This window comes from Sesamum indicum, linkage group LG7 (genome assembly GCF_026168435.1).
Source record: "Sesamum indicum cultivar Baizhima isolate 11 linkage group LG7, ASM2616843v1, whole genome shotgun sequence".
NCBI classification, from domain to species: Eukaryota; Viridiplantae; Streptophyta; class Magnoliopsida; order Lamiales; family Pedaliaceae; genus Sesamum; species Sesamum indicum.
The window spans coordinates 13334986-13361923 of record NC_142663.1 but is presented as its reverse complement, the minus strand read 5'-3'; the positions used below and the strand labels follow the sequence as shown (position 1 = coordinate 13361923).

The 26938-nt window shown below is 34.2% G+C and overlaps 4 protein-coding genes across 5 annotated transcripts; 1 reads left to right on the top strand and 3 right to left on the bottom strand.

Moving 5' to 3' along the window:
* Positions 1–2295: 2295 nt before the first annotated feature.
* Positions 2296–8985, bottom strand: LOC105166734 (putative protein phosphatase 2C 76). 2 transcript variants are annotated; one of them, XM_011086194.3, is made up of 9 exons: positions 8841–8985; positions 7616–7901; positions 6132–6259; positions 5640–5738; positions 4551–4709; positions 4095–4181; positions 3524–3615; positions 3195–3269; positions 2296–2821 (listed from the first exon to the last, which is right to left on the bottom strand). In XM_011086194.3, exons 2-9 carry the CDS (start codon positions 7867–7869, stop codon positions 2549–2551), a joined length of 1167 nt encoding a protein of 388 aa, XP_011084496.1. In that variant the 5' UTR covers positions 7870–7901; positions 8841–8985; the 3' UTR covers positions 2296–2548. The 2 variants fall into 2 exon arrangements, with proteins under 2 accessions (XP_011084496.1, XP_011084495.1); XM_011086193.3 differs by having other exon boundaries at positions 8502–8931.
* A 7250-nt stretch (positions 8986–16235) lies between these two features.
* LOC105166735 (cyclic nucleotide-gated ion channel 1-like) lies at positions 16236–21128 on the top strand. The gene is made up of 8 exons (XM_088882666.1): positions 16236–16672; positions 17369–17510; positions 17865–18432; positions 18631–18843; positions 18953–19236; positions 19331–19442; positions 19571–19807; positions 20246–21128. Exons 2-8 carry the CDS (start codon positions 17482–17484, stop codon positions 20942–20944), a joined length of 2142 nt encoding a protein of 713 aa, XP_088738792.1. The 5' UTR covers positions 16236–16672; positions 17369–17481; the 3' UTR covers positions 20945–21128.
* Positions 21129–21572: 444 nt separating this feature from the next.
* Positions 21573–23636, bottom strand: LOC105166736 (protein phosphatase 2C 51-like). The gene is made up of 3 exons (XM_011086196.3): positions 22778–23636; positions 22395–22500; positions 21573–22254 (listed from the first exon to the last, which is right to left on the bottom strand). Exons 1-3 carry the CDS (start codon positions 23492–23494, stop codon positions 21920–21922), a joined length of 1158 nt encoding a protein of 385 aa, XP_011084498.1. The 5' UTR covers positions 23495–23636; the 3' UTR covers positions 21573–21919.
* A 629-nt stretch (positions 23637–24265) lies between these two features.
* On the bottom strand, positions 24266–26825 carry LOC105166917 (LEAF RUST 10 DISEASE-RESISTANCE LOCUS RECEPTOR-LIKE PROTEIN KINASE-like 2.1). Its single transcript, XM_020695435.2, has 4 exons — positions 25828–26825; positions 25707–25727; positions 25567–25596; positions 24266–25453 (listed from the first exon to the last, which is right to left on the bottom strand). Exons 1-4 carry the CDS (start codon positions 26633–26635, stop codon positions 24372–24374), a joined length of 1941 nt encoding a protein of 646 aa, XP_020551094.1. The 5' UTR covers positions 26636–26825; the 3' UTR covers positions 24266–24371.
* Positions 26826–26938: the final 113 nt, after the last annotated feature.

Sequence of the window (26938 nt, the reverse complement as noted above, 5' to 3'; positions counted from 1 at the left end):
TCAATAACACAACACTTCATTAATATTTCAAAACTTCATATTAATTTATGATTCGTCACAACTTTAAAAGTTCTTGTGTAATTTACATTGAATATGATCTCATTTTTCTCCCAAAAACTTCCTAAGTACACAAAGTTGGCTATGGTGCAATTTGAATATTGGTAAAGCGGGAGAAAAGCATACACTCATTTATTACTATATTTGTTTTGCTTAATTTCAATGTTAGGTTAAATTTACTTCAAATGTTTGCCAAATTCATACCTCTTATAAGACATTGTAAAACAATATACGTGTAGAGGTTCGAGTACTAAATTACAATGTCGCACATTGGGGGAAATATCAATTTACGAACAACTCAATATAATAACATGCGGGACGAATTTTTGAAAATAAATTTTAATGCATTGAGTATTATTACATTTAAGTATTACAGATCAGATGTGTAAATATTACGTTATTTATTTGAATTTTGAAAAATGTTCTGACCTTTTTCTTTAATTGTAAATTAGTGATTTTCCTTTTAGGCCCTTTTTTCATTGATTATTCTTTTTTGGTTGTTGATGGGTAAATAATTAATTGCCCTCTATCTGGTGACAGGTTTTGTCAAAACAAAATCAATGCAATTCAAGAATGGGATTGGGATGTATTTATGGCTGAGTTTGACGAAATGGGAGTTGCATAATCCTATTACAAATTCACAATTCTGGTCTGAATTCTTGCAATCTTGTTTCATGGTATTGAGTCAAAGTAGCTTGGAATTGGATTTGTAGTATCAGTGATTTCGTGTTCATGTGAATTTTGAAGCAATTTCAAGAATTGGGGATGAACCTGGTCAGGTTTTGTGGGGGGGGGGAAAGGGGGTTTGAATATGTAGAATTTGAAGGTGAGTTTTCAATTTTATTACACACAATTTAATTTTCCAAATATTAAATGATTTTGAGTGTACTTACTATGAAGAACATGGAATTTTGATAAGATTTTTGATGCTGTGATATATTTACTCAGATTTTATTTTATTACTATTTGATATTATTTTAGGTACCATCGTAATGAGTTCGTCAACAATGACATCATATATCACCCACTGATTCACAATTCTTGTTGCAATCTTTATATAATATATGATTAAAATGAATTTGATTATCTCTACCCACGCAACCATGAGAATTGTGTTGAACAATAATTTATAATGTAAATTACCATGGGTTTCCATCAAATTTAGTTATAATTACAAATACCACTTTATTGTTTGACAAATTCTAAATACCTCTTAAAATTACAGTTATCTAACAAATATCTTATCGTGTCAATCCATTATAACAGATATTTATTAGAGAAATGTTAATTTTAAAGGTATTTGTAATTTTTCAAACAATAAAGATATATTTGTAATTATGATAGATTTTAAGAAGATTGATAGTAATTTACCATAATTAATAATTATTCCAATAACAAATCTATTATTTTCAAATATTTCAGCCTGTAACAATGACTGAAAATAAAGCACCCGAAAATGTTTGTAGAATAAATAAAATTATTAGTAAAAAAAAAACAATGACATCATATATTACCAAGCGGTTTACACATTTTGTCACATTCTCTCATATACAACTAGGACTCAATCAATACGCATAATTTTTTAAAAGCGAGACTAAATTTTATTTTACCTCCTATATATATATATATATATATATATATTTGAAATAGTTAAAAAAATTTATGTGTTTTAAAAAAAAATAAAATTTTTCTATATTTTAATAAATTCAGTAAAACAAAATTGCAGTTAGAAACTAATGGAAGTGGGGTACACGGGTCTCAAAATTTAGAAAAAATGATGACAGATAGAATTGGATAGAGAGAAATTTTAAATAAGATAATAGAAAGGAAAGTGAGAATTGGGAAAAAGATAATAAAATAATTATTGACAGGCGAAGACACCGGTGACGCTCTTCATCATATATAAACAGTAGGTAGAGATAAATAGTACAGACGAATAGTAGTTGTAATCATTGATGAATAATAATATGCTCAAAAGTGGTCAAGACCTAGATTTTATCCATAAATAGAAAAGAATTTCAAGGTCAAAACCAAGTATGTGTGTTTGTGTGTGGACCATTTCTACATGTCCTCTCTCTTCAGACAGTGACCCATTTGCCTCCGTTTTCCCGGCCGCCTATTGACTCCCAATTCTTTGCAATAAAACCAATGAATAGCAGTCTACTTATGGCAGATAATTAATGAAATCCCAACGACCACTATCTATATAGCAAGTACAAAGGCGCATGCAAAAATAAAGAGACCAAGAACACCAGTCTTTATTTCAATGATATAAAAAACTACACCACCCCTTTCAAATTCTTTACCATGAAAAACACCTTTAATGAGCATCAACTTACAAATACACCGCCAAGATAAAATTACAAGCCAAGAATACAAGAACCAAACCAATGAATGAACAAATCACCAATCGACCCCCCTCGCCCGACATGCCTCAGACAGCGATTTTGCATCTGGGAATAATGCAATTTCAGGCGTCAGAGAGAATTCATCAACTTTGTCGGGTTTCCTCGGATTCTGGTTTTGGAGTTTCCTGGGATTCCTCAGGCTTAGGGTCTGTTTTGGAATCTTCTTTGTGTGTTTCGTTTGGTTGGGGTTCGACTTCAAGATGTTGGTGGGTTCGCTCAGGATTGACTTTGTCGTGGTGGAACTTGACGACGATGCAGGTGATATTGTCTGCACTGCCACGACTGAAAGCAGTCTCTGTCAACTTCCGAGCAGCAGCTTCCGGCTCTTCTTCTGTTTCCGCTATCAAAACAGCATCCTGAGAATAATGTGGATGGTGGCATCAGCAGTATTTCTATCGATGAACATCTTTTCAGTTATCATTTTGCCATTTTCTTTCTGTTTTTGTTTTTAATTAAGGTTGTCGCACAGACATGCATAATCACAAAATATCATATACTAAATTTTATTTTCAACCAAAATTTCATTCCACCTATGGTTCCAGGTCAAATTTCTGGATAATTTTAGGAGGGCATGTTGGAGACCTTTTTGCTCCTCTTGTCTATGTGATTTAGATATTCATAAAGTGTTATCATCTGAATTGTCTGTGACATCTAACCACTAATGCAGAGAAATATGTAATGGAAAGCTAATAAATGATAGTAATGATAATCATGCATGAAAACGATTACCTCATTAGGTACGACATCCCAAAGTCCATCACTTGCAAGCACAAGCAATTCAAGGTCATGGTCAACCTCCTGTTCCTGTACGATAAAACAAGAAAATTGATGTGGTCAGATGTAGTAGAATGACAAAGGTTATTTGACCACAAATAAAGCAGTAATCAATAACCACATAGTTCAGACATGTTTCAGCTTAGGTCTCATCAATATGACTAACAAAACCTCAATATTTTATGATTGATTAACGATCCATACTCTGGTTTTAGGTTAATCCATTACTGACAGTGTTAATTACCATGGAAAAAGAAAAAAAAAACCCATAAAATTCTGAATACCTGAATCTCAGGTTCAGCCACAACAAATTGCTTCAGCATGCGATTGCCAAAAGCACGAGACATGGCCAACACACCTCCAACCCTCCAAGTGCCTGATATAAAATAATAAGTGAAATTTATTGCTACTTCGAAGTATATTAAGATAACTGTTGAATGGAACATGATAACTTTCTACACACAAGGCATAGGTTCCCATAAAATATTTGTAACATAATCTGTCTCTTCTCTTCTCATCTATAAATCTAACTCAAAGAATAACTAGTCCCTCAGGTGACCAAAACGGAAGGAAACAGATTATACATAATGACCAAGATTCAGTAACTCCAGAAATGGCCCCATTTCTGTTTGCTGTTTGACATTATAAAGTAATTCCTTATATTAGCATGGATCCAATAGAGGCTGAAGGATCATTTAAGTGACTCGACAAGGAAAAGATAAGCAAAGACTCTTTTTGACATCAACACAACCTTTTGGTTCATAAATGACATCACTCCAAAGATGATGATCCTCGCTACATTTGGCATGAAATTAAATAAGCACAGCATTCTTAGATAATATAGAAAGGCCAAACCTGCCCACATCACAACACCCCCGGCACTTTCAATTCTCTTCCTCTCATCACTTCTATTTGGTTTGTGATCTTCCGAGAGTGCAATTGCTGTGGAGGAAGAAAAAGGACGCGATTTGTTATAGGAAACACTAAAACCATTATCGTCCCGAAAAAGTAAATATCATCGCCATGGCATTGCAAATTCCAGAGAAACAGCATGTACGCATACTGGTATGTGAAAAGAACAACAGAATTAAACTATTGTTCTAACTTCTAACTTCTTCTGGTATTTGTAATTAGGTAAAACAATCAAGCTACAAACTTATCACTTGTTGAAGAAATCACCGAGCCAATATTATTAAATCCCAATCTTTTATTAGAAGTTTGGGAATCGCATTCTTACTGGATGAAGATTGAAGGATTCACCACAACGGAATACTTAAAAATTGTATAACTGCAAGAACAATTGTCTAGTACCTTTCCCTGCCTTTGATATTATAGTTCGAGAATCTCCAACATTAGCAACATAAAGGTGATTGCCAACAAGAACTGCTGTTGAAGCTGTTGAGCCATCATCCCGGAATGTGTCCTTCTCAGACTCCAGAAAATCTCTGTCAGTCTGCTGATACGTGTCACCTGTTGTACATGTTAGTAATCTGGGTGAACTAATAAATTAAAAGAGAGAAAATCAGAAATAATTAGAACAATTAAACCATAACTACACTGTCTTTTCTAGACGTTAACCTTTCTAAGTATCCAATTAAGGTAGCATTGTCAAGTAGGAGATCAACCCACCCATGTTGCCACCGAGTCAAAATGATAAAATAAAAGTGAATTAAGCACTACCACTCTTACTTTGGGCCCCAAATAAATCCAGAGCCCAGAGATTGTTTAACAAAACTCAGAAATTCAATTTGTCCAATCAAAGTGATTGTCACTTTATCATAGATAAAAAAAGCTAAGGTGCACTTGAAACAGATAATTTCTATCATGTTCCCCATAGTGCTTTGTCCCAAATATGTTTTCACTTATATCCAAATATAAGTTACACCACAAACACTCAGCGGAGTAGAAAAACCAAATTTGCAGTTGAACCCAGCGAGTCTTTTCATGTTGCATAGATTTTTTTCATTTTAGAAGTTGAACCCTCACCCTTTCCAAATTCTCAATGTAGGAAGACCATAGCCTACCAGGTGAAAACAAGACATAATTTAATGCAACTTCATTCACTTTATATGTCAGTAGTTGATATCCACATTGCACGATAGAAGTTCGACCAAGCAGCAAGGAATAAAATGTACCCTGGAACATAACCAATATTGAACTCTATAATGATGTTGACATCATAGGGGCAAGTTCTAGGTTAGGAAGCTTATCATAGTTCAGCCCAAAACCAGACATAAAAAATTCCGATTGCTCAAAGCCCAAACTCCTAATTCTTGTTTCTCCAGAGCATCATACCCTATTAGCCAGAGAGGCTTGTGCATGCCCTAAAGTTACTCCCGTAAAATCCCATATCATAATTTGGTAACGAAAAGCAATCAGAAATTGGATACTTCAACTCACTAATAGCCAATTTCGTGTTTGAGATAAATTCTGGATGTTTCATGAGATTCTCAAAGAGATGTTCCTTCAAAAATTCGGCAGCGCGAGAGCCACCATGACCTGTCATGATACATTATCCACATTAGAAGAGAAATATTACTTTAATCTCATCAGAGTTTAGAAGCATAAAGTAATACATGATTATATAATTATGTACAAAAACCAAGAAGCAGCATTCAACTCCATGATTGAGCTCATGTTGTCAAATTCAGCATTCAACCATGTGATTGCCTTCAAATTCAACAAAGTTTTGTCGAAAATGAGAGAGTTTTCACGCATAAACTCAAGTTAGAAGACCTTTGTTCATAAACAATCTGAGCTTCAAAGCAAAATTTACACTCATTTAACAACTGAACTTACAAGCTCGACAATGGGCAAATGCAAGTACTTTATCCTACTCAATCAGCCATTTATTTATGCTTCAAGAAAGAGGTGCACAGGACAAGAGCTGACCGTCAAATATTCCAAAGAGGCAGACTGACTTCCCATCAATCTTGGAAGCCTTAATGTCATAAAAGTCCTCCATGCTTGCCCTTTTTCCTCTAAAACTGGAGTACCCGCAACTTAACCTTCCATCTTCACTGCCAATCAGGAAGAAAAATGTAAATGTGACTTCACGATGACAATCACATTGAAGCATACTCAGGAAATGAAGAAAAAGGTGTAAGTAGCCTCATCAGCACCGTTCATTTTACACTCCACAAAACAAATGCACCATGCATCTTGCAAGTAACTTGCACTATGTTAAAAGCTGATTACTGTGTCGTACAAACATTGAGCATGTCTTGTACATTCTCGGCAGACGACATGTAGATGGGGGAAGAAAGAACAGGATTAGATGTGATGCTTGTTTCCTAGTGTTCTGTCATTTCACTAATTCGAATGCTTAGTATGCTTTTTTGTTCACAATTAAGGGGCAATAAGAGGTACCACAGAAGCAACATATATTCCTAGTGGAACCCAAAGACAGTAACTAAATCATCTAGGATAGGAAATCCTCGGGACTTGGGTGCATAACCAGAATAGAAGTTCTAGAGCAATGCAAAACAAAGACGGCAGAAAAATAAAAGCATGCATAGAACTATTATTTCCATGAACAGATGTTACTGGAATAAACCGCTACCTTCATCAAATCACATGCAATATTTCGGTAGAGTGTTATTTAGACCTAATAATAGCTTTCTGAGCACAACCAGAGGCACGACAAATTTAAATCATTTCCCATACTAGATGACAAAATACCAGTGAAGCTAAACATTCTCTCCTCTGTTATCTCATGTTTGTCGTGCTTGCTTCACAATATAGGTGGGGGACTTGCTGATTTTACTATCCAAAATATAGGATTGCTAAATAAAGTAGACTTAAATTTTAGGATATTAAACAAAAGCATCAAACATAGTGTTGCTGAAGACTGTGGGGATGTAAGCAAATGCAAGGACAATCCAAGGGTAATTCTGTTGGTTGATCTAAAGAAACAACCCATCATTATTAAGAAATATTCTTTCTCCTTTCATGAAAGGAATCACAGTACAAAAGATGCTATTATTCAGAATAGGGCTACTTCAAGAACTTAAAAAAGGGAAACCTTTTACGCATGGCAACAACAGAAGACAAAAATGCAGAAAAGCATTTAATATCAAAGAATTAAAACAGTAACTATGTATAAAGACCACATGATCACCAAACATTAAATTTTAACTAACTCATGTGCAAAACTGAAATAAAGACAAAGTTGGGAATGACCAATCGTTCTCATACAGATTCTTTCTGAAACAACAAACCTAGAACGCAAACAAAAGCCTTACGATAAACAGCACCGACGCTTTACATCCAAACTGAACACAGATGTAAGAATGTTTTTATCCTGAAATAATTACTTGAAATAGCGATATTCCAAAAATTAAATATAGCAAATTCAAATTTAAATATTCAACCACCTTTTCCATCCTCCACTAGCATAGCCACCATCATCATCCTTTTCAGGTAAAAGATCAATCATAGAACCTTTAGCAGCTGTACCAGAATCTACCATCATCTTTTCCCTTCTTCCAAGCTTATGACTTGACGAATTAGTTAAGCAGCGAGTGGCATTCAAACCTCCAGAGATGTACCTAAACTGCGTGATCTCAGTGTATCTCCCAATGTGCCCCGCCCAAAGACTTACAGACCTCAAGAAAGTATTGCATAACATTTAAAGCAGATGTCTTGATCTCAAAACTGGATCTAGTGATGCCCAAGAAAAAGAATTTAAAAAAAAAAAGCGAGAGAGAGTGAGAGAAAAGAAAGCCAAAATAGTAAGCGCTGAGTTAAAGAGAAGTACAGTTAATGGATAGTAACGAGCAACCAAATTGAAATGGTTTTCATATACTATAAACATTCAACTTCAATACAGTAAACCCTAAGGTTTCAGGTTCATACTCTTTTTATATCATGGAGTAACCACTTTCCTGGGTAGGAAAATGCTCATTTTTTACAGCAAATAAACTAACCACAAGTGGTGAACTCCTTTTATTGGATCCAACATCTAACAAAACCTTCATTCTATCTTATTTTGATAAGCCAATATTACAAAGCTCTGAAACTTCAGCTACCACAACAGTTAACGGATCAAATTTATCCTAATCGAAACATCATTTTTTACATATAATGCAACCTCAACTAATTTCACAAACTATTTCCATCCAAACTTGAAGTCACCATCTCTGATCACCAAAACATTGAGTTTCCACGTCACTCAGAACACTAAAACACCAGCTCGGGTACAGGTAACAACAATCCACAAACACCAGCAAACAAAAAGTAAAAAAACATATCATCTCTTACACTCAAGAGTAGCCGACTCGTCGAGCCGGAAAAAGCACCACGAGATGCAGATCCACATCCATATTCACAAACAAAAGAATCTCACAACTTCACTCGATCAATAATCAAACACACAACATCACACAAAATCAACAGATCGAATGGTTGAAAACAACCGAACAGTGAATCGGATCAAAGAGAAGATCGCGGAATATCCGAATCCGAATCACATAAAACATCTCATTGTCGGCGAGCAATCATGAAACTAAAACTTTAAAGAAAAATAAGAAAAAGAAAAGAAGCTTCATTCAGAATCCGGAAACCCTAGAGAGAGTGATTGTTGACAGCAGCAGCATATACCACTATTATTAGTGGAGCGGAGTGGAGGTGGGATGAAAATGAGTTTTGTTGTGAAGTGGCGGAGGCTAGAGCGAGAAAGTAAGAGAGATAGAGAAACTCTCAAGAGTCCCTTATTAATAAATGTTGAATCTCTTTTGTCACCGAGGGAGATGTGTCGACGTGGCACTGCATCTCGTTATCGACATTAAAGACCGGATGATCTTCCTCTAATATTTGCCTCTCTAATTTGTTAAATATTCTGATTTTTTTTATTCAAATTAGATTTCACAAATTAAAATTAATTCTAAAATAAGTATATTGTACTTATTGTATTATTAATTATTTTTTAATTATACATCAATCGCATAATAAAAATATTATACTTATAATATAATTATGGATTAAACACATTTTGCACCTTTGACCTATGCATCCAGTCCCATTTACATCGTAACAAAAACACCCCTAACGACAAAATTGGATATTATTTGGAAAAAGTTGGCCTTCTCATCTATCCCATATATTTTTCAGTTTACTTTGTAAAATATATTTTATTAAAAAATTCTCCCTCTAAAACTACTTATCGCGCTTTAAAATTTTACTCAAATTTTATTTTAAAAATTATATTTAAAGTTTATAACTTTTTATAAATTATGTAAGAAAAAGTATGTGATGTAAATTGTAAATTTTTATTCAATTATATGTCCACAAAATAAAAGTATATCATATCATTATTCAAAAAATTAAACAATATTATATATTGGTTATATTATAGATTTGCATATTTTACAGTATCTATGTATATGTTCGGTGTGATATTTTAAAATTATATTGATAACTTATTTGTAAAAAAAGTTCAATATAGATAGACAACACAAGGAATAATTATATAAATATTGTATCAATTATGTAAAACAATAAGGATTGTAAATTTATAAAGTTTATACAGATTTTATACTTGTATATAAATCATAAATTTTAAATAGTGTTTAATTAAAAAATATTATAATAATTTAAATTATATTTAGAAGAATTATTGTAACAAATATATTTCAGGGGTTTAAATACTAAAGGCATTTTTTTCATAAAAAATATTAATCCATATTATGAGGGATCATTTAGAGGTGCAAAATGTATTTAACCCTATAATTAATTTTGATATAATAAATTCAATCCAGATCAAAAATCCCCTTAACATACCTTCAAACAAAACTATCAAAATCTTGCTGGCCAACTAGGTTTGAAGGGTGTTTTCAACAACTTTTGCTTTTGCTATGAAAATAAGTTGTAAGGCAAGTAGAAGTAAAAGTTGAGAATATTTAAAAATAATATTAATTTATTTAAATATTAGCTATTAGTTTACTGTAATTGTAATGGCTTGGCTTGCGGATTGATCGGTGCCTCATTGCACAAATTATTGTCCGTTTTGATTTCGTATGAGACTCACGTTTTTGTTCTAAAAATGCTCGGAGATGAAATAGGGTTTATAAACCGCTCAAATTCCTTATTTGCAATCAATATAGGATGCTTGTGCATATTATTAACCTCTATACAAGAAGTTTGAGATAAGCACATGGCCTCACTCCCACTGAATATTAATTAATAGTCATTAATTGTTAATAGTTAAATTATATATATATATATTGCTTAATGCTAAAGGTCGTACACAGTTTGAGTACACATACATGTTATTTTATATTGGATTGAGTTATTAAAAAAATAAATTTTATTCCCAACCAATAGGCAGCTCAGGAATTAGATTATGAGAAATGATAAATACCCTTATGTATAGAGTTGAGTTGTAATCTGCTGTATTCACGTGTTGGGTCGTTCAACTAGTGATTGGAACAATTAATTTTATAAAAAATAAAATAAATCGCATCCATATACACTAAAATTTATCTAATTATAAATATATTTATATTAAATTGAGATTTATAATTACTTTAACTCAAGTTTATTTTCTACGTCTTATATATAACTCAATCTAATAAAAAAACAAAATACATAAAATTCCCATATATTTTAAAAAAATTACAGAAAAAACCCTCATATTATAAGAATAAGTTAAAAACTTTTGATGGCAGACGATAACAGAGGAGGGCGAAGGATGGGAGCAAGTGGGACGAGGCAGTAGACTGCAATGGGGCTGTGGGGGCGAGGGCACAAGCGGGAGTTAAGGGTGGGCATGATGGCAGGATTGGAAAAATGGGATATTTAAAAAAAAAAAAGAATTTAATAATTTAAATATCTTTTATAAATAAATGATTTATTTTATTAATTCTAATATGGTTTAGATAAACTGCATAAATTATTTTGAAATATTATTTATTAAATTTAGTAAAATACAATTATAAATAAAAATAGAGAATATAAATAATTTATAAAAGTGTGGTACTTTTTTAATTTAAATTCATAATCTAGTAATTAATTTTATTAATATATTAATTGAATATTTAATTATTAAAAGGTGTAATTTTATATAGAGATTTATTTAGAAAAAATAATGATAATTTAAATTTGAATTAAAAATTAATATAAATAATAAAAAAATCTACGGGATCATATTACTCATCTCCATATATATTACTTTGATACCCCATCTATCTTTTGGTAATTACAAAAACACCATTGAGGGTATTTCCGTATTTGAAAAATCATATTAAAGTTTGACCATATCAACAAGAACATTTTGGGGTTTTGAAGGTTTCATTTGGTGGTTTCGGTAAATTTTTAAAAGGCATGGATAATTTGTGTAAAAGAGCCTATTTATAAATAGGACCATCATTAACGGATATGTATGTCCGTTATGGGTAGGGTAAAATATTTATACCCAAAACTAATTTGAAGATCCATGGACTATAGTCATACATTACCCGATACGTAGAGAATACTGCCTACCTTCTATAGTACGTAACAGTGTGGATAAAGGCTGAACATCTTAAAATACCCATATATGTTGATACAGTCAAAATATCTAATATTCTAAATAATTCATCTAGTCATTGATATTTTACCACACAAATTTTCTACTGAAAATGGAAACTTGTGCCCTGTAAATTGAGTGAGGTGATAAATTAGATATAGCAATTTGGGCTAAACTTTTATATTTATTAGTTTAAGGGCATTATATGATCCAAGCACCCAAAAGGGTGTGTAAATGATAAAACTCAATATATAAATTTAGAGTGTTTTGAATTGATGGATTTAAATATGAGAGACTTATTTTAAAAGAGCATCAGAATTTCATTCATATTCATCAGAATATAATTTAAAAATTAGAATTAGATTATTTGAAATTATTTAAATTTAGAATTATTCAAATATGATTTAAAACCTTTAAACCCAAATGCAACCTTATGCTGCATTTAGATTTTAGACCGATTAATTTGAATATGAGAGACGAAGTTGAAGAAAATTTAAATAATTTAAAATTTTATTAATATTCTATAAAATATAATTTTAAATTTTAAAATCCTCTTTAAAATTATCTATATAAAATCAAAGAAGAAGTTGCAGGAAAATTGCTAGGGTGCAACATTTATTAGAAAAATATTTCAAGATAATTGATTTCCGAAAATTAGTGTTTATGTATGTACATAATCTCTCTCTTCTCTCTCTCTCTCTCTATATATATATATATAGCAATTACTAAAATTTACAGCTATCTGTTTGTTTTATTTAATAATTGAATTTAGTCAGAGCATAACTATTTGCATTCTTTTTTTCTTCTTGAAATTAAATTATATAATATATATCAATATCAATAAGATTTACCAATTCAATCAGTATTAAAATAAACCTATTAAACTTGTATTATAAAAAAATTACATTAGATCAGATAAATACGCATTACATAAATTATTTATATTAAATGAGACAAATACTCACTTATTTCATTTGAATCTATAATTTTAAACTTATTTATAAAACCTGAGGTTGTTGTTTACCAACTCCCCACCTTTTCTTTCTCATTTCACTCAATTTGTACCAATCTCATGTTTTTTGCCCAGTAATATTCTGTTCATTTTTGTCTCTTTTAATACACTTAAATTCAAATATTATTCAATACATCGATAGTCAACTAACATATTTAAAGTGAATTTATAAATAAAACACCACTATGAAAAATTACTATATATTCATGAATCTTGAACTCACAACACCAAACTCTACTTGATAAATATTTTTCATATTAAGTCGCTTTCTTTCTACTTATTTTGACGACTCTACTTTTCCAACTCGACGATTACAAATAGATTTATGTTCTGGAATTTGTTACCAGCTCAAATTGATAATTAATATTTTTTTATTGTTATTATTTTTATAATGAGCACAACACGAGGATTTTTTATGGGATTACCTATCATACTACTATTTTCTCTCGAACACGCTTAACGTTAGAGTTTTGATGGAATTTGGTACATTGGCGCTGATATGATCGCACCCTCAATTTGATTATCAATATTAATTCTTGATATTATTAACAGTTGAGATTATAATGTAATAATGTAATATAATCAATTATTTATTTTTCTAATTCTTTTATGAGCTCCAAGTTCCCTAAAAAAGCAACAATTTTGAAATTATTAGAATTAAAAAAAAGTACTAATAATATCTTTATTTAGTGGTTAAGATTGATGTCTCATAAATAAGTTTAAGATCTTGAATTTAAGTCTTACGGACATATGAGTATTTGTCTCACTTTATATGAGTTTTTTTTTTTTTTTTATATACTTTATTCACAATTCTTTGTTGTCTATACTGTTATAAAGTAAAATAGGTGGTATAGAGACAAAATGGTGGTTTTAACATTGTTGTACTAATTTTTTTGTAATTTAAAAATTTTCTTAAATTGATAAGGTAATCAATTTATTCAACTTATCAAATTTTATATTAATTTAATTGTCAATTAATATATTTTAAAATATAAAAAAATATTTATTATAAATATACAAGACAACGTGCCATGACAGTTGCATTAATATATTGATTGAAGTCACGTATTACTCAACTTATTATAATTATCACTTGTGTAAAAAAATGTTATATTCTTGTCATCATTGACCACTTTATCCAAGTCAAAATAATATTATTTTAATTTTCCTTCAACTTTTTATTAATATTTTATTTTTCCAACTTACTGCGCGAAATCATTTATTCTCACCAATTTCCTCCTTTTTGTTTGATAAATATGAACTTATAAAGATTTTATCCTTTTTAATTATAATTAATTACCTAAACATTTTGTAGTATTTTAATAAGAAGGCAAAAATTGTATTTGTTATTACATCACCTCATCATAGGGACTGCATCTAATAATTACTTGCACTAAGTCTTTTTTCTTTTTTCTTTTTATTTAAAAAAACAAATAAGTAATTAAGATATAAAAGTTAAGAGCGTTATAAAATAACAATAAATAATGTGGAAGTAGGGCTGTAAATAATTCGACTCGAGTCGATCACATTATTATTTAAGCTTGTCTGATTTAATTTAATTTTTTGCAAACACCTCCTAAGTCGAGCAATTTACTGGCTCAATTTGTTGATAATTATTAAAATTTTATATTTTCAACACATCTATATTGTCGTAAAGAAAATATGTGCTATAGACACAAAATTAACTATGTTTCGGTTCAAAATTATTACAATATTAGGATTGGGCCGTGACAATAATTATTATTAATTAACTTTTAAAAATAAAAACGATGAAGTACTATTTTTTTTTTCTTAATAGATCTATTACAATCATTAATATCAAATATTTGTATCGAACAACAACGACCAATTATATCAATTATATATCAATCATCAATATCATGTAATTAAATTTGATAAATATTTATTATTAAAGCAGACTAATAATCCACACATTAATAAAATTCGAATTCATAGTCCTATAATCATAGCACCTCAACCTCACTAATTTAACAAGTTTTCATCGCCGCATTGACTATTGTAACGCCTTCGTAAGTCAACTGGGTCAACCCCACTGATGATGTGTATATGTTTTCATTTTTGACAGGCTTAAGCTTCTGGAAGATCCGGCGGTGGAATTCACTTTGTCACAATAATTTATCTTACAATTTATATATTTATTAGGTAAATTGTAATGAAATTTTCAGAAATTTAATATAATTATAAATATTTTTTATTATTTAAATAATTATAAATTTATTTTTGAAATTATAAATACTTTAATATATTTCCCATGTGATAGCTCATTGTATAAAGTGTTTGGTAGGGTATGTAATTTTAGAGCTGTAGTTGTAAATTTTCAAACAATGAGAGAATATTTATAATAAAGACAGACCTCATAAAAGCTCATTGCAATTTACCGTTATTACAGTTATTGTAATTTTATGTTTTGTGCGTAAAAATATTTGTTGAATATAGTCGACAAATTTTATTTTATTTTAAATAAACTCACGCATTTAAAAAAAACAGGTAGACCTCATCAACAACATTAATAATTCGAATTAACTAACAATGATGTGAAACTCGCTAAATTCGCAAGTAATAAATTATGTCAAACATCGTCCATGTCATCTAAAAGTCTGAACTATTAAAGAGGATAATTATTTAATATTTGTATTTTAACATGTTTACGTTATGTGCAAATTATATATGTAAAGTCTAAGTATAATAAAACTTTTTTTTTAAAAAAAATTAATGTTTGTTAATGAGATTATAACTCAAAATCACTTTTTATTAAACATTTAAAAATTTAAATTATTAGAAAAAATAATTATTTAATGTTAATATTTTAATATGTTCCTCTCACATACGAATTCTAAATGTGAAACTTTTAATGAGGAGATTCATTTAATATTAATATCTTAACATATTATTTTTTCATGTGCAAGTCCTACACGTGGAATATTTTCTTAATAAATGGGTGATAATGATATTCGAACACAAACCCTTTTTTTTGGTAGATCAATAATTCTCGTTATTTCAGATGAATGTATATTTAATTTTTAAAAAAGTATAGTTACTTTTTATAAACAAAGTATGAAAGTGTAGATGTTATTATCCGGTCTATCTATCAATTGTAGGAATTTTTTTTTTATAAAAATTAAATTCGGCCAAAGCAAATATATTATAGAATAAGTGTGATAAATTTTTCATGTGATTAATTATTTTTTCAGAAATATAAACCAATTATATGAAATATGTAATATACTAACATATAATTAATTCAGATTGGTTGAAATCCGGAATGAATCAAAATTTCCAGAATTGTAGTGACTGCATAACTTTCCTTGTGAATTAAAAATAGGATAGATACTGGAAACTCTTCAAGAACCGCAAGTACCGTACGACAGGAGAACCGGAGGGAAAAAGTCACACCCATTGGGAAATAGGCCCCACCAACGACTTTCCTCTTTTCCTTTCATTTGAACTGTAGTTGGGTGGACTCATATGCGGGAAGGAACCACTCTCTCTCTCTCTCTCTCTCTCTCTCTCTCTCTTTCTCTCTCTCAAATCCATTTACAGAGCTACTACAGATTTTTGTGATAAAATCAAATTGCAAGAAACACTTTAAACAAGAATTGGCAAAGTAGAGAAATCTCCACGAAACTTCCCTCCATAACCCCCAACCCCCAACCCCCCCGTCTTCTCTCGTTCACACAGCACACGTAATGATGTACGACGTCGTGGACTGGCCCTTATATTGTAACTATTCATGACTTCGTGTGTGTGTGTGTGATTCTTGGACCATTATTTTCCCTTTTACAGCTCTGTTTGTAGTTTTTCTTCGTGGTTTTGGAGTTTCGTGCTGAAAGAAGCTGGAGACAGTGCGGGAGTATGTGTATGTGCGTTTTCTTCTGTAATGGCTCTCAAGAAGTGGTGGGTTCTTCTTCTTTCCACTATGATTTTTGATATTGTTGCCTGATTATCTGTTTTGAATTGGGGGAAGATGGTTAAATTGTCTATCTTTTCTTGATGACTCGGTGACATTTGGTTTCTTGACTCTTTCCTTTGTGTGAACGCAGTGTCTTTTACTTTAAGCTGCTTGAAATATAGTAAAGATTTTTTTTTTAATAATTTTTTATTGTTGGGTTTGGGAATTGAATTATATTTTGTTGAATTTAAGGACAAAAGTGAGTTTGAAATGGAAAGAAATGCTGCTTGAGGGCGAGGTAGACTTATCTCCTGTTCAGAAATGTGAATTTCTTTTGCTGAAAATAGTTTCTGCTTTACTTTTCTACTAGCTCTCAAAGTTTGATTTTGGTGATTCAATCTAGTAAAAGATATTAATCTTTGATGGCCCAATGTTTGGTTATGTGATATAGCAATTTGATATATTGTTTATGGGCTTATTGAACTTTTTTATGTGCCTGCTTGTATTTTACGGAGGACTATTTTGGTTGCATTTGAAGACCTCCATTCTTGTTTGATGTCCATTGTGTAGTAATTTATGTTTGAATGTGTCAAAGAAGATGCTGGTAGATGCTAGAGTGGCTTAATCATTCAGTTTCTGCTTTCAATTTTGACCTTGCAATGAAATATCAACTAATAGAGGGTTGTTAATTGTATTTCCAGGGCTTGATCAGCACGGAGGAGTGGTGCTAGTGGAAGCATATTTTACAGGAATTTCTCATTTCCACTCCTGTAACTAGAAGTCTGTAATAATTACGCTGATGTAAGTTGGAGTTATGAGTCACGGCCAAGAGAAGTTTGTCAGGTTAGTTTTTCGTGATCTTTGTCTTCTCGATTCCTCTGCAACAGTTTGGGGTTTTACATACTTGGAAGTATTTATATAGAACAAAATCTTGCTAACGGAGAGAAAGGATAAGCATTTTACCCTTTGAGGGCAGATTAGAGATTGAACAGTTTTCTCCAGTGTAGGAGTAGGAAAAAAGTGACCTTTTGGGTGGGGGGGTAGGAGAATCAAAAACTTCACCATGGTATGAGATTCAGAAGCTTCATATCAATATGACATGACAAGATCATTGTTCTATGCCTTGCAAATTTCAGCAAATGGAGGGTTATGCTAATATTTTTGTTCGGCCACAATCTAAATAATTGAACCTTTCAGGTTTCAAGATTGGAGATCGGAGAAAAGCTTCAACGAACAATCCCCCTCAAGAGGTGGAGCAAAACTGGGCAGGCTTAGATCAGCAGTATACTCGGTTTCAAACAGATTTCAGAGAGGGTTAGAATCTGGCTCTGAAAGAATCAAAAGTTTCACTGGATCAATAAGATCCTTATCTTTTGGGAAGTTTCTGGCAGATGACGAGGGATCTAGAAAGAAAATTCTTGACCCTCAAGGATCATTTCTTCAGAAATGGAATAAGGTTTTTGTACTGTCATGCGTGATTGCTATCTCCTTGGATCCCTTGTTTTTCTACATACCCATCATCAACGGTGATAAAAAGTGCCTTGATTTGGACTGGAAATTGGAGCTGGCAGCTAGTATTCTACGTTCATTTACTGACGTCTTTTACCTCATTCATATCATTTTCCAGTTCCGAACCGGTTTTATTGCCCCTTCTTCACGCGTATTCGGAAGAGGTGTTCTAGTTGAAGATTCTTGGGAAATTGCAAAGAGATATGTATCCTCATACTTCATAATTGACATACTTGCAGTTCTTCCGCTTCCACAGGTAAGTGTTAAACTTCCACGTGCAACAAATACAGGATGATTGCATATAACTGTTCGTTGCAAGGAGGGTGCAACATAGTATTTTAGATAATTCTATACATGCATGGATCGTTCTGCACTAGTGGAAAATTAGTTTATATGAGACAATTGTTATCTCAGCATGAAACTTTGAATCCTGATCATCATGTAATTTCCACAGATTGTAATACTGATCATCATACCCAAGTTGGAAGGTGCGAGATCTTTGAACACAAAGAATCTGTTGAAATTCGTGGTGATCCTTCAGTATATACCAAGGGTTCTCCGAGTCTATCCATTGTATAAAGAAGTCACAAGAACTTCTGGCATACTCACTGAAACAGCATGGGCTGGAGCTGCGTTCAATCTTTTCCTTTATATGCTTGCCAGTCATGTAAGTAATGCTAGAAACCTTCACATGTGTTCACTGAACCATGTTCATTTCCTGCTTTCTATTCTAACATTCTCTCATCTTTGATCGTTGTGTTTTTGCTATTCCGCAGGTGATTGGAGCCGCTTACTACTTGCTCTCCATAGAACGTGAAACTACCTGCTGGGTTAGAGCTTGTGGGGATCGATCTGCTTGTAGGAACACCATAGTTTACTGTGATGCTGATCGTACAGGATTCATACAAACTTTGAACCAATCATGCCCCATACAGACTCCTGACACTACCATTTTTGACTTTGGAATATTTCTCAATGCCCTTCAATCTGGTGTTGTTGAATCAAAAGATTTTCCTCAGAAGTTCTTTTATTGTTTCTGGTGGGGGTTGCAGAATTTAAGGTACATTTTACCTTAGTTTATATTTCTTGTTAGTATGCGTAGTTCCCGCAATCTAACCTAGTACATGATGTTTAGCACTTGTCTAACGTTGCAGTTCTCTCGGCCAGAACCTTAAAACAAGTACCTTTGTCTGGGAAATTTGCTTTGCAGTTTTCATATCCATATCAGGCTTGGTGCTGTTTTCATTTCTGATTGGAAACATGCAGGTGAATCAATTTTCTCTCCGTGCTAAATGGTTTTAACAAACAAGCTTGTAATCTTCTTGATTTGATTAACAAAGGCTTGGACGACTAATACTATGTTTGTAATATACTGTGAATGTTTGGTACAACAGACATATCTGCAATCTACGACACTGAGATTGGAGGAGATGAGGGTGAAAAGACGAGATGCGGAGCAATGGATGTCTCATCGTTTGCTTCCTGAGAGTTTGAGAGAGCGCATCAGGAGGTATGAGCAATACAAGTGGCAGGAAACGAGGGGTGTTGATGAAGAGAATCTGATCCATAATCTTCCTAAGGACCTCAGACGAGATATTAAGCGACACCTCTGTTTGGCTTTACTTAAGAGAGTAAGTTTATCTTGAAGCCCTTATACTACTACATATTTCTCTTTCAATATGGACACAAGCTAATGCTAGTTCCTTCATGCATCAGGTCATCGTGGTTGACAAAAAATGTATAGTGAGAATAATGAAATGTTATACAGATTGTGCAAGGAAAGAAAATATGGGAAGAAAAATCAAATATAAGAACACAAATTTTACATGGTTTGGAGAATATTCCTATGCCCACAGTCGTTTCAGTTCTCTTAGCAGCGTAGGATTTTGTATTAATTACAATAGAGGCCACTTATCAGCTACGTATACTCAGGTTTTTGTAAAGACAATATAAATTACAATTTTAATCTTGACGGCGAAGTGTAGCATCGCCTGAGGCTTCGTACCCTGGTATGATTTTTCTTTACTTGAATACAAAGCTGGTAAATGATATTGAAAGGTACAATACAGGTGCCCATGTTTGAGAAAATGGATGATCAACTCTTGGATGCGATGTCTGACCGTCTTAAACCAGTACTTTACACTGATGATAGCTACATTGTTCGTGAGGGTGATCCAGTAGATGAGATGCTCTTCATTATGCGTGGCAAACTGTTAACCGTGACCACTAACGGCGGAAGGACTGGCTTTTTCAACTCGGACTATCTAAAAGCAGGTGACTTCTGTGGGGAAGAGCTCCTAACGTGGGCTCTCGACCCACATTCATCATCTAATCTCCCGATCTCCACCAGAACCGTTCAAGCCCTCTCAGAAGTCGAGGCATTTGCTTTGATGGCCGATGATCTGAAGTTTGTGGCTTCCCAGTTCCGCCGTCTACACAGTAAACAGCTCCGTCACACATTTAGGTTTTACTCACAGCAATGGAGGACTTGGGCAGCCTGTTTCATTCAAGCGGCGTGGCGCCGTTACTGCAGAAAGAAGCTTGAGGAGTCGCTGCGTGAAGAAGAGAACCGGTTGCAAGATGCATTGGCGAAAGGCAGCACCAGTTCGCCGAGCTTGGGGGCGACCATTTACGCATCGAGGTTTGCCGCTAATGCCCTTCGTGCTTTGAGACGGAACAGCACCAGGAAGACGAGGATGCCGGAGAGGATATCGCCAATGCTGCTTCAGAAACCGGCCGAGCCGGATTTCACTGCTGAAGAAAAGTGATTGTTCTATGTGTCTATTGTTTTTCAGATAATTGTAACATAGCTTTGTTGTTTTGAATTGTATGGCTTGGCTTTCTGTAGGATATATGTTGTATGTACAGGTTACTGCATTTAGGCACCTTCTGTTTGTGATCGTCATCATCATGAAAATTTCATGACAAATTACAAAACAATTTTAATCCTAACCACAATTGTGAAAGAACTTACCATAACAGAAATCTAAACTTTACTTTGATTATCAATTATGTTATTTCAAATATTGGCACATTTTTTATTTTACTTAATAGATATACGATCACGTATATAAATATTACACCACATGTTATTTCAAATAAAAATTGAAGAATCTACTTCTATTTCTTTTTAAAATATTATCCACACGAATTAAAAAATTATCACTAAAAGATTCAAAATTCTTTTAATTTGAATTCAATGATTCAAATGCAATATAAAAATATTTATCTTTCATCGGACTATGTTGCGAAAACCTCGTAACATTGCCCATTTTTAAGCATCAGATACATATCATTGCCTTAAAATTTTCAAACAATATTGCCCATTTTTAAGCATCAGATACGTATCATTGCCTTAAAATTTTCAAACAATATGTCAGGTTTCATGTCAGTGTGTTTGTATCCATACATCATATACTGTCATTGTTGGAAATTGATAACAATTTACAGTGACAACTCAGTAATATACAGATGAAAATCAACTCACATACGCAATGACCTCAAAGCAGAAACAAAATTCTTAGAACTGAACATCAGCCAACTCGTAGTCTCGTCCCCAGAGAATAGCCGTTTGAATCGGTCTCAACATCTCCATCTGGTCTGGAGGTTTTGGTTTCGAAATTGGACAAGTGCGTGAGCGTGATGGATGCGCATGTTAACCCCTCCCCCCCCATAAAAAAAAAAGAAAAAGAAAAAAAACATCAACCAGCTCAACTACCACCTCAACTTTTTCCAGCAGCTCGCTAGCAAGCTGACCATATGTTACCGCCAAGCTCCACCACCACCACACTGATATTGTCTCTACTACCTCCGCTCATCGCCAACTCCGCTAGCAAAACCGCAGCTTCAGCAGCACCACCATCATGCCGCTCATCTCCTACTCCTACACCGCCCGAGGATTGACAGGTTGGGCTCATCCATCCGTGAAGGCACCTCCTGGCAACCTGGCATGCGTGGTCGTTAGAGATGACGTCCCATAGTCCATCACTTGCGAGTATAAGGCACTCATCTGCATGGGTTCTGTCGATAATTCTTACTTCCGGTTCTGTTATCACGAAGGGTTTGAGATAATTGTCACCTGCAAATGAATATCACATGAGTCTAATTCTAGCCCAGACCGTCTGCACTTCCACCATGCACTTGTAATGCGATTGTTATACAGTTAAATAAATGACTAATTACATTAACGAATATATTACACGTTTCATGTTTGTATACCTATTGATCTTGAAGTCGCGAGAACTCCTAAAACTCGCTGTCCGTTCCAGTCAATGACGTTCCCACCGCAGGCCTCGATTCTTTCCAATTCATCAGGTCTATCGGGCTGTATAATATACATCAACCACCATCCTGTTAATGTCCATTTGATGTAACAAAGAAGCATTTGATCAATTCTCTAACAATATAAATCTACTCTCTCACTATTTCTATGTTATGACATTCATGCTGTACAGCGCTGTTTTGTAAAGACAGCGAGTATATGAATAATTGTCACATATCCTTCATTTGTATAAAAAGTATCGAGCGTGGCATCTGCAAGACCGTTTTAATAGATAAAGGATTTTGATGAAATTTATCTTAATCTATGGTCATGTGATCACCTTGTGATCGTCGGACAGCTGCACCGCCACTCCTCCGCGCGAAAGCACGGCCCTGGAATCGCCGCAATTCGCCACTACCACCTCATTCTCCCCCACCACAGCCACCACGGCGGTCGACCCCATCGTCGCCACCGCTGCGCCGTTCTTATTCACCTCCACGTCCATCTGCTTAAACCCCGCCGCCATTACCTTCTTCCAGTCTATATCATCACCAGTACTTTCTTCCTCCACGATCTTCGCCAACAGCTTATGCAGCATCTGGCCGCAGGCCTGAGCCACGTGCCACCCGCCGTGGCCGTCGTACACTCCGAAGAAATCGTAGCTTTTACCACCTCTCTTCAGAAAGCCCAATTCCACCGCCACCGCGTCCTCCATTTCTCTCCGCCGCCCGATGATCGATATCTTCCCATATGACGTGCGAGTGACTCCTCTCCGTCTCTCTCCTGTATCCATCAATCCGCTCTCAGTCACCTTCGTCTCTATCTGAATTTCCGCTCGCTTTTTCTTCACGCATACGTCGTCCCTCGATGGGTCTCCGGCGGACTTCGCCTCATAAACTGTCCTCATCCGACGGAGCTCCATTCTCCTCCGGCGAACATTCTTAGCTAGCTTACTTCCTTCACCACTGAGTTCATCTTGTGAACCCAACCAAGCGCCCCGGCGGCGGAAACTCGCCTCCGGCGGCGGCGACTGGTGTTCTGGGCTACTGAAATTCATCGCAGGTCATTTATCAAAGGAAAGATGGCGAAAAGATTGCATGCTGCAGGGCATATATACAAAAAGGGTTTGCATGAGAGTTGAGGAAGAATCAGAGCAGTAAATAAAGAGTTTGTTTTGGTGGGAACTGCGGCGGTCAAGTGACATACGGAGGCGGAGGGAGGCGACACGTAGGCGTCGGGGGATCGGAGTAGCTGACACGTGGAGGAAGGATCATGGAGTAGAGGGTGATGTTAAGTTCCATGAATCTCAAGATATTCATTTTTTTTTATATGTGAAAATATAAATTAATATACTCGTAAAATATTAAAATAAAAGAAATTTTAATTTGGGTCCAGTTCAGTGAAATTAATGTTAATCACACTGTGAATTCAAATAATTAGTGAATAATTTTAAAAAATAATTATTAATCACATCCTCAATTATAATACTTATTGTAATACTATTAGCTCTGTAGACTGATTTTAATAAGAATTTTTTTGAATCAACTTAAATTTGTTAAAAAGTCAAGTGTGTTAATAATGCATCCTTACGTATTCTCTGTTCTCTCGTGGATTTTAAGTTTTATTTTAGTTTAATATGATATTGTATTTCAAATCATATAAGCTTATATAATAATGACCCGAATTTTATATGCATAATATATATAAAAGAGATAATTACGTTTATATTTTTAGTTTATAGTTTATTTACATAAATTATTCTTGTCTTATCTCTAATTATAAAAACCACTCTTGATAAATAAAAAAACAGATATTAGAATATACGTAATTTTCAAAATGATGTTGACGTTTTTATTGTATATTCAAAAAATATGAATAATTTGTCAACGTGCAATTTTACATATCGAAGAACTTGGTATAAAGTATGACAAATACTAAAAAATTGAAAAACTTTCCTCCTCTATGAATTGATCATCCATGGCTCCCTGGAAAGGCATTGGAGGCATCTTTAGCAATTCAACTCCTCCTTCAAGCATTGCAACAACTTCACTCATCAAAGGCCTGTCTCCAGCCCTGATTTGGATGCACCATAAGCCTACAGTTATCATTTTCTTCACCATTTTTCTCTCTTCTTCATCAGCTTCTCTGATTTCCAGCTCTTTCCCTTCATTCAACTGCTTGTAAATCCACCAGGGGAAGTACATTTTCCCTGATTTTTCAGCGTATGGATTCAGGGCTTGTATTCTTGCCACCATTTCCAGCACCAGCATTCCGTAGCTGTATACATCAGCTTTGTAGGAGACTTCTCCAATGTTCTTGTAGAACATTTCAGGAGGTAGGAATCCTGTTTTGTATTTGCCTGTTTTCAGGGATACGGCTTCGTGATCATTTGATGTGTAAAGGTTTTGGAGCCCGGAATCGGAGATCTTGGGGTTGTGATCTTGATCAAGTAGAACGTTCTCGGGCTTGATCCGAAGATGTAAGATGTTGTTATCATGTAATGCTTCGATCCCACGTGCTGTTCCGAGAGAAATCTTGAACATGTGCTTATAGCTCAAAGAAGGACTTGTTTTCTGCAAGAAAATGTGTTTTTCAGGAGAGCCATGTTGCATGAACTCGTGGACTAGAGCTCGTTTCTTGCCCTCGATGCAGAAGCCAATGAGTCTCACGACGTTTTCATGGCTTGTTTTTGAGATTTTCGATATGTAAGTGATGAATTCTTTGTCACTGGCTGAGGAACTCTCTAGCATTTTTACTGCAGCAGGAGGACCGCTACGGAGGTTGCCTTTGTAAACGGTTCCATGAGCTCCTTGGCCTATTTTAGTTTTGAAGTTTCTTGTCATCTTCTTGATCTCACTGTAACTGTAGTTTATGGGCACGGGATGTATCTGTTGTTTCAGAATTTCTTTGATGGTTTCACTCTTGTTCAGTGATGAGCGCCTTGTTTTGCATTTATACACCAGAAATCCAACTATGAATGGGATCCCGAACACGAACCTTAGTCCTATCAGTCCTCCTGTGAAGTTGAGAAACAGAAGAATGAGGAAATTAAGGTAGATGCGAAGAGAAAGGGTCGATTTACATTCTATTACACTTGTGTTTTCAACTGAATGTGCATCTGAAACTTACCAATTACCACGGCAACAAGTAGCAAATAAGCTGTTCAAAGGGCAAAAAAAATAGGATCAGGGGATGAAGATTTACTGACAAAGGTACCAAGAACAGGCTTATAATCAACTAATCAGAAGCCAATGCAAAGAGGAACTTACGGGCATAGTACTCCAATTTGCCTGCATCACAGTTAAAAAAGACAAGAGTGTAAGTAGTTCCAAAAGTCCTGTTTCAAGAACATAGTTCTAACAAAGACAGAAGGCATAGAAGTTGTCTTACAGCCAAAATCACGCTCAGACAGAGGGGTGCTTTCATAGCAAACGCGGCGACATTGTATTCTGTTGTCCTCGAGAAAACATGTCCTCTTGCTTTCTTCACATGATGTGCACATGGCTCGGTACCATGAAAACTCAACTCCATAGGCTAACATATCATGAATCTGCGAATACGAAACGTTACCGTCTGTTGAAGATGATGCTGGTAATGAGGTCATAGCTGGCATGTCGAACGTGCAAGTATCCTCCAAATCGGATGCTGATATGCTTCTTGCTGTAACATAGCTATGAACACGGGATGTGTTGGAAAAAGCACTTTTGTTGCCACAAAAAGGGCTCTCGACATATAATGGATTGTTCACAGGGCCCAGGCAGTTGAGAAAAGTTAAGAAAGTGGTGTTAGTGTAACCAGGAGACATGTATCCTAAGTAAATGTCGTAATCAATGGAAGAATAAACCGGACAGGATGAGTAGTTTTTGCTGTCGAGACCTGGATCAGATGCACGTATCGAAAAGTTGTTGTAAGTGATTGCCTGAACATGGTACCTTCTTGAGCTTAATCTCAGCAAGGTCCGGTTTTGCTGGCATTCAAGCACGAAAACGGGGTCCTGATGGCCACAGTTTGTGGGATCGTCTGGCAACCTGAAAGGGTATCTGATCTGGATGTCCCCGCATGAAGAAGGGATGCAGGCCGAGTTGTTTTGGGCTCTGCAGTTTTTGGTACAACATAGGAGTAGAATCAAGGTTGTTAGAACTGAAAACCAGAGACCTGTTGTCGACATTTTTACAGATGATGAGGAAATGTAAACCATTGCACAGCTTGATATCTTTTATTGATGTGAAAAAGGGTTCTTGGAAAAGAAGGGAATAGATGGATGGTTTCTTGGATGTTTCAGACTGGAACTGGTTATTGCTTCAGTTGGAATATAATGATTTTGGTGATTAGTGCATTGACTAGATCAAATCACTAAAAATGTTACTTTTCTTGGCACTAATAATGCTGAAGAATTAATAATTCCACTATCCACATTGAGTTCTGAAAATACAGAGCAAGAGTGATTAATATATCTCAACAATCTTCATCATTGTGATTTGTCAACTAAGAATGTTGTTGA